Genomic DNA, 8,588 nt, shown 5'->3' with positions numbered 1-8,588 from the left:
CCACACTTTTGTATCGTGGTATAGACTTTCCTGAGCGTCTATGAGATGACACTCGGTATATGCCCCGCTATGCTGGGCAGGGGCACAGTATGCCGAGTCGCTTTTGTCAAGCACGATACTCGGCATACCTAATGCCTTTTCTCTTGCAGTGATAGAAACCACAAACCGTGAATCATTGGCGCTTAGTGTAATTCACAACGCACAAACAAAATGCTGAAGTACTCCCTCTGTTTCTAAATACAAGTCTTTTTAAAGATTTCAACAAGAACTACATACGGATGTATATGAACATGTTTTAGAGTGTAGATCACTCATTTTGCTCGTTCGTAGTCCGCATTAAAATCCCTAAAAAGACCTATACGAAGCAACGAAGAGAGTGAATGGTATTGATCGAGACTCCGAAAGGCAAGGCAAGGCGGTTTTCAAAGAGAGCACCAGCCGAAGAAGCAAAGGCTAGCTAGCAACAGCAAAGCAAAAGTAAAAAAGAGACGGAAACAAAGAACATCTTAACTTGTGCGTGCAGCATATACCTAGCTGCCTGATCCGAACCGCGGGGGGAGGTGGACGACTGGACGTTAGCAGAGGAAGTAGTAGTAGTACGCGCGCGAGTCTTGGAGACAAATGAGGCCACGTCCTAGGGGTTCATGGCTAGCTACATGGGACAGGCTCCCTCCCGTCCCACGCGCGGCCCCATCCCGGGCCCACGGCATTCAATGTCCAAAGGGAGGCCTTTCAGCGACGAGCGCATCGAATGTTCACCGGAGCCGGGGGCCGGCCGTACACACGGCGATAGCGAGAGAGGAGGGAAGGGAAGATGTCAACGAGTGATGAGCGATGCCTACACCGCAGCGGCAACCGGCTACACGCCATCGCCAACCACACGGATGCCTACGCCACAACCGAGTTCAACACCAAGTCAACACTCGCGCTACATGCCTGCATATTTTATTGATCGGTGTCCCTTTTGGTTCAATCAAGGACGACGAGTCCAGTCCAGTCCGCCCCGGCCCGGCCCCCTTAAATCCTCCTGTCCACCCTCCCAGCGGCAGCCCATCGCTCTGTTTTTCTCCATCACCGCCGCTGGCTCGTGATGCCAGCCCGCCCCGGCCACGTCGTGCGCTATGAAAAACATACGGAGTAGATCGTATATGTCTATAATACTACTATACTACTATCTGAAATGTTTTTCTTAAATACCAACTGCATTTAGAAGCCTTTGTGCCAGCATAACAATTGTTCCTGTGATGTGTTAGCTAATCCTCTCATCACAATTATAGGCGTGTCGTAGTACAACGTAGTACTGTCTTCAAGGTGAAACATTTATTGGCCATCATTTTTATGAAAACATGCTTTAAATTAAAATACTTGTATAGTACTATTTCATAATAAATGCAGAAATATTGAGTTCATGTCATCTTTTCTACTAATATTTGAGTTCATGTTATCAGCATTGGTAAATTTTCCTAGGTACTGGCAAACTTGAATATGCCCAAACTGTTTTAAATACTAAAACGGCCTATATTACAGCGATGGAGAGATATCACATAAATGATATTTAGGGTTTTCAGGCTTCGGGCTTGCCTTTTGAAGGCCTTTTTGTTGTTGCAAATCTGGCCAAAAAGCCAGCCTGACGCGATGATTGTACATGTTTAGTTGTTTCAAAACAATGTTGCATGTACTTGGTTTCGAGATCATGCTCGCATCTCAGTTTCGTGGCGTACTTATGAATAGAGGAGACACAGGAGAACTGATTATTGTGTGTAAATGAATTAAGGGTTTCTATTTTTGTAGTTACTATCAAACCGCACTAAGAGGCAATGCTAGTACTCCCTTCATTCCATGATGTAGTGGCAGTGCTAGTACTCCCTCCATTCCATAATGTAGTGCGTCCACGTTTTTGAGATCCAAGTTTGACTGTATATTTAACCAATAAGACCGACTGCGGCGGGAGTGACAATTATATCACCGAATTCATATCAAAAATATGATTTTAGTGGTATAATTTTTGCTCCCGCCGCAAATCGGTCTCTGTTAAATTTACGGTTAAATTTGAATCTCGGGGAGCGTGGACGCACTACATTGTGGAATGGAGGGAGTAGTGACGAAGGGAGTAGTTTGTTCTCTCTACAGAAGTTGGCAACAGATAGAACCATAAGTAAGTCAGTCTAGTTAAATCTCAGCTGAACTTGGTTAAGTCCCACTCGATGCTATACTCGTAAGATCTTACATTAAGATCCCTGCAAAAAAAGAAATTCTTACTAAATGATACTACCTCCGTCCTGGTTTATCAGTTCCCATCGCATTTTGGATCAAAATTTGATCACATATTTGAATTCGTATCTGAATGTACTTCCTGCATACATAATATAAGACGTTTTTTGATATTAGTGTAGTGTCAAAAAAGTCTGACATTATGCAACTGATGGAGTAGTTTCTGATGATATTATATTTACTACTTATAATATATATTTTATTAGTTAAAATCATGGTCAAAATATGACATGGGACTAGTAAACCGGAACGGAGGGAGTATATGACTTGACTGAGACTTAGTTGAGACCTAGTAACACCCTAAGTATAAGTGGTAAAAAGTCGCTATAAATTCAACACACAGAAAGAAAGAAACAAGAAGAAGAAAGAAGACCAGCTAGTAGATGGATAGGCCAAGCAAGGGACGTGGACGGGGCCACGTCGCTGGCGTTGACCCTCCGCGGCGCAGGGGAGGCAGCGTCACGGTTGGGCGCTAAACGTCCCCTCCCGCGGCATTAATCCCCCGCATTAGCAATGTCGTCGCGGCCTAAACCTTTTCGCGGCAGAGCTTGGCTAGCATGGGCGGGCGGCCAACCGCTAATGAAACCCCAAAGCGCGGCCGGCGGGGGCGTCCACGTACGCGGCGCGGCCCCGGGCGTGGACTCCGTTCGCCCACGTAGCCCCCGCGACGACCTCCACCGGCGCCCTTAATTGCGCCATTAATCGCCGAGGGACGGGCGACCGATCGAGCGAGCTTTTCGGCATCAATTCGCCTCGCTCCGCCGTGGCGTAGGTCGTACTGCTGCTGCCCCCCCTACGACGACCCTGGGCGCGGGTGGATGGAAGGAATGATGGATGGTGACGGTGGCGCGGCGCACGTCCTCGCCGCCGTGCTGCACTCAACCGTGTCCCCGCTGCTGCCGTGCCGGTGTTCTGATCGGCGACTCCATTGTAGCCGGATGCAGGGTTTACTAACTGTCTGCACTGTTACTTCCTCGCTGGCTTCTGCAGGAATGTAGTGCTGGGTGACTGTAATTGTTAAGCAATTGAGGGGAATGTACTACTGTACCGTAGCTACCATCTCACTGACCAACAGAGAGTCTCTGAAAGGAGAGACCACCCCTTCAGTTCAGGCTTGAGCCAGGGAGGGAGGGAGCTGAGTGCTGCTCTGCTTCCACTGAGGCGGCAGCAGCATATCCATCTGCCTGCCCTGCCTGAAAACATGGGACTGGTTCAATTTTGGGAGTACCTAGAACTCATCTAGATGAGACGTAATTTGGTCTCATTCACCTGGAAAACAAGAACAAATACAACCCACGTAGCACATACGCATCTTATAGCATCACATCCAATGACTATAAAAGATGAATGAGACCAAATTAAATCTCATCTAGATGAGTTCTAGCAAAACTGTTCAATTTTTTATGCGATCTTGAGAAATCAAGGCCAGGCAGGATCCAACCAATCTGAGATCCCGTTCCTCCCGGTCACGACTCATGAGTTGAATAAATAACAGTACGATTATGACTATGACCATAATCGTACACTTCTACTACGCGTACCTGTCAATCCCCAGCACCAATCCCAGCACAAAGTACCCTGTCCAATTGTCCAAGCCGTCGGTCCAGCAGTCAATCACTCGCCGAACATCTCCGATGGATGAAAACGATCTTTCCACGGCGGTCAAAAACTTAAACCCCACACGGGACGAGAATTACGTGCGCGTTCCAATCATCCCACAATCGCTAGCAGCAGCCGTCGTCGTCGTCGTCGCAGCTCTTCTCGATTTCTTTGGGGTTTTGCCAGTCGATCGAGGTGCGGTGCGGTGCGGTGTGGTGTGGGGAGGGGAGGTTGCGCGGCTGTCATGGCCAAGTTGGTTATCATTCCGAAAAGGCGCGCAGCGGCAGCGGCAGTGGCAGCTTCCCCCCTCCCTCCCTCCCTGACTGACTGGCTTGGAAACTGACCACTGTAGTAGTACCTTCTCTCTTCCCGCGCAGATTGAGACATGCGTGCAAGCCACCGCAAGCCGAGTTGTCCCGCCCGCGGACCCTTTATATGCCCTCCCGCGCGCGCGCCCCATGCATCATCATCCTCGTCGCTGCCATTCTCCTCCAGTCCTCCTCCCCCTCTCCTGCTCTCTCTCCCTCTCTATGGTCTTCGCGTTCTCACCGCCTCCATCGCAGCGCACCTGCTAGCTCATGGCCTTCGCGCCCGCCACCAGCACAGCCACCTCGATCGCAGCAGCAATGGCGCTCAGGCCGCAATACGCCACGCTCTCCGGCGCGAGGAGCCAGACGATGAGCCGCGCCGCGCGGTGCAGAGCGGCCGCGGCCTTGACGGCGGAGGGCTGCGCCTCGACGTCGGCGATCGCGGCCGAGCCGGTGGCGACGGCGAGACGCGGCGCGCGGAGGACGTCGTCCGTCGCGGGCATGTGGCGGCAGCTGCAGGGGTGCGACGACTGGGAGGGGCTGCTCGGCCTCGACGGCCCGGCGCCGGTGCTGCGGAGCGAGGTGGCGCGGTACGGCGAGCTGGTGGACGCCTGCTACAAGGCATTCGACCTCGACCGGGCCTCGCGCCGGTACCTCAACTGCAAGTACGGCAAGGAGCGCATGCTGGAGGAGGTTGGCATGGCCGGCGCCGGCTACGAGGTGACCAAGTACATCTACGCGGCGCCCGACGTGATGACCGTGCCCACCATGGAGGCCTCCACCAGCGGGCGCGGCCGGTGGATCGGCTACGTGGCGGTGTCCACTGACGAGATGACCCGGCGGCTCGGGCGGCGGGACGTGCTCGTCTCGTTCCGCGGCACCGTCACCCCCGCCGAGTGGATGGCCAACTTCATGAGCTCCCTCGAGCCGGCGCGGCTCGACCCCTGCGACCCGCGCCCGGACGTCATGGTCGAGTCCGGCTTCCTGAGCCTCTACACCTCCGCCGACAAGACGTGCCGCTTCGGCGGCGCCGGCAGCTGCCGGGAGCAGCTCTTGCGCGAGGTCTCCCGCCTCGTGGACGCGCACTCCGCCAAGAAGGGCGAGGATGTGAGCGTGACCCTCGCCGGCCACAGCATGGGCAGCGCCCTCGCGCTGCTCCTGGCCTACGACCTGGCGGAGCTGGGCCTGAACCGCGCCGCGCCCGTGACCGTCTTCTCCTTCGGCGGGCCTCGGGTGGGCAACGCGGCCTTCAAGGCGCGGTGCGACGAGCTGGGCGTGAAGGCGCTCCGCGTGGCCAACGTCCACGACCCGATCACCAAGCTCCCCGGCATCCTCCTGAACGAGGCCACCACGGGGGTGCTCCGGCCGTGGCGCGCGTCCTGCTACACGCACGTCGGCGTGGAGCTCCCGCTCGACTACTTCAGCGCCCGCGACCCTGCCGCCGTGCACGACCTGGGCACCTACATCGCATTGCTCAAGAAGCCGGCGGCGGCCGCCAAGGCAGCAGGCGACGGCGGCGGCGTGGTCGGCAAGGTGATCGACTTCGTGGGGCGGCAGCGCGCCGGCGCATTGCAGTGGCAGTACGCGGCTCTGCAGATGGGCGGCCTCGTCCAGACCCTGGGGCTGATCTGACGGCCTGACCCCGCGCAAGACCACTGTGATTACTACTCCCTCCGTTCGGAATTACTTGTCTTGGATATGGATGTATCTAAAACTAAAATACATCTAGATACATCCATTTCTGCGACAAGTAATTCTGAACGGAGGGAGTACTAGTTAGTAGGAATTCATTTGAAAAAAGAACTACCAGTAGGAATTAACCTCTGATTTAACTGGCCGGTCACTGATCCTCGTCGAATCTATTTCTAGTTCGAGAGCTTCAAGGTCACCCATCATTCTTTCTTCCTGTACATACATGCATGCATTCAAGAGAGATCGCAAAACATGCACAGATTCTTTGGTTTCAATTTTCATCTCCGCCCTGCTCTGCTCCGCTCCTTCTTCAGACACACTGTGAGCAGTGAGCAGTGACACCACATACTCCATAATTCGTTGTGAACTTGTGATGAGCTCCAACCTCCAATCCATAAACGGAAAACCGACACGGTGTGTTCGGATGGAACGAAGAGTTCCATCGGACTCGGCAAGCGAGCACTCCTGGCCCGCCACGTCAGCGCGGCGTGATTGTACCCGGAGATACGCGGGTGGCTTGCCAAAAATCTCCTGCCCGGGCGGGGCCGTTGGATCGGTGACGGGCGGCGGGGATGACGCGCTCGCCCAACGGAACCGCCCGCCCGGAACCCATTCGGTTCAGCTGGCCGCGAAAAAACTCTTGGCGTACTACCGAAAATGTGTGTGCTGCCGGGCGGGGTGGGCCAGCGCCAAATTCGTTACTTGCTAGTACGTGACTCCGGTGACGGCGATCCGGCACGATCACGAAGTTTTTGTTCGTTTTCTGCGAGGGAAAGGGGCTGGCTCGCTCATCTGGCATACGCGAGGATGCCTTGACGCATTTCTCCTTTTTCCGGAAAGTGGCGTCCGAGGGATAACAAGTGCGTTATCAGATAGTAATCGCGTCGCTAAGATGGATAATCGGCTCTACTTTCTGCAGGATTCCAAAATGCTCCGTAAGAATATTACTAATTGATTAAGAGTGTTTTTACCTTTTGCAGCGCAATTTGTTCACAGACACGAAGTATTCCTTTCTTTTTTTCTTTTCTTTTTTTTTAGACCTGGTTAGCAGAGCAAGCCAACCCGTTGCTCTGAAAACAGTGGTCGTCTTGCCTGGAATGCAAATGCAGGTAGGCACGGGTCAGGTGAAATGTTGGGCTTCAAACTAATGTAAGCAGGGTACGTGGCATGGACCCGAATTAAGCATGCCAAACCCACATCCTTGCTCCGATCGTACCATTGTCATAAGCGTACCGCTCTGCACGACGCCCTGACATGTGGCCATTTATCGTGGAGTATCGTAGTTCAGTTATGGCGCAACTCTTTTCGTCACAATGATTGAATTCGCGCGCGTTTTAAAATTATACGGGCACGACGGAAGCTGGGATGACCGACGCTTCCTCGATTCGTTCACACCAAAGTCTTATAATAGGCTTGTTTAGGTGCGTATTCTTGCTAACTCGTCAGCTTGATGCTTGCCTATCTATCCCTCCAATCCTCGACTCGCTCGTTGCTTTCCACTCGGATTTTGTTCCTCCTGCTCAGCTCCGGCCTACGAGCTGCTACGCGTTTTTTTTTTGACGGGGAGCTGCTACGCGGTTTGCTCATGTACTTATATCAATTTTTTTTGCCTTTTGATCCTTTCCTTGGATATATGTTTGTTTGGTTTGGATGAGATCATCACCACCCTTCCGGTTCCGGCCGGATCAAAACCAAAATGGAAAAAAGATAATAAACCAGTGCAAGCTAGGGTCGCACAGCTAACTGAGCTTTGGTCAATTACACCACCTGCTTCTCGGCAGACCACCGTGCGTCGTGCTAGACTACTACTCTCTCTGTCCCACGTAGAACGTTTTTTAACACTAATGTATTATAAAAAAAAAACGTCTTGCATTATGAAACGGAGAGAGTACTAGACTTTTGCACATTCAGAAATGTAAGCCGTTTTAGCAATCCGTTCAAAACATCACTGTACTTGCTAAAGAGAAAGATAGCGAAAGTAAAATTTTGTGGCATGGCTAAATAGGTCCATGATGCGGTACGACACTGTAGCTCTAAGGGGTTTTTCGACTTTTGTTCAAGATAATGATGTCAGTAGGGATTAGATGGCAGTTCGTCGGAAATTTCTTTACCACTATAGAGATCTCAAATGGCGGCGGCCCGTTTACCTCCATTTCTTTTTCCAAATAACCTCTAGTTATACATCTCGAGTGACTTTGTAGCTGCTTTCCAAAAAGAAAACATCATTTCCGCGACAAATATAGTGTGTGACTCCCAGAAATTTGCAGAGGCATGTATCTGCTCAATCATGTCTGGCCGCTCGACTGCTTTAATAACTATTAATAAACTTGTTTAGCCTTAGACCTTTTATTACTGTAGGGTGGGGTCCATCAATATATGTTGTTTACAAGTTTTGCCAGAGATGCATAAGCCATCCGCCTGATCTCTTATTATCTTTCCATTTCATCTTTTATTTCCAATCTACTCCCTCCGTTCCTAAATATTTGTCTTTTTAGGATTTCAAATGAACTACCACTTATGGATGTATATAGACATATTTTAGAGTGTAGATTCACTCATTTTGCGCCGTATGTATTCACTTGTTGAAATTTCTAGAAAGACAAATATTTAGGAACGGAGGGAATACTCTATATTTTGAACCAAAAATACAAATTAAGTTTCATTTGCATATTTGTGTTCGTCGTGGCGAGGAACTTCGAACAAGACCAATCTTGAATA

At 51.4% G+C, this 8,588-nt stretch overlaps 1 protein-coding gene across 1 annotated transcript; it reads left to right on the top strand.

Annotated features, from left to right (window-relative positions):
* Nucleotides 1-4,347: 4,347 nt before the first annotated feature.
* On the top strand, nucleotides 4,348-6,129 carry LOC119281838 (phospholipase A1 EG1, chloroplastic/mitochondrial-like). Its single transcript, XM_037562258.1, has one exon. It carries the CDS (start codon nucleotides 4,449-4,451, stop codon nucleotides 5,808-5,810), a length of 1,362 nt encoding a protein of 453 aa, XP_037418155.1. The 5' UTR covers nucleotides 4,348-4,448; the 3' UTR covers nucleotides 5,811-6,129.
* Nucleotides 6,130-8,588: the final 2,459 nt, after the last annotated feature.

The sequence above is a fragment of the Triticum dicoccoides genome, chromosome 3B (assembly GCF_002162155.2).
Source record: "Triticum dicoccoides isolate Atlit2015 ecotype Zavitan chromosome 3B, WEW_v2.0, whole genome shotgun sequence".
Lineage (NCBI taxonomy): Eukaryota > Viridiplantae > Streptophyta > Magnoliopsida > Poales > Poaceae > Triticum > Triticum dicoccoides.
The sequence above is the reverse complement of the archived record's forward strand: the minus strand, read 5'-3'. Positions and strand labels throughout refer to the sequence as shown.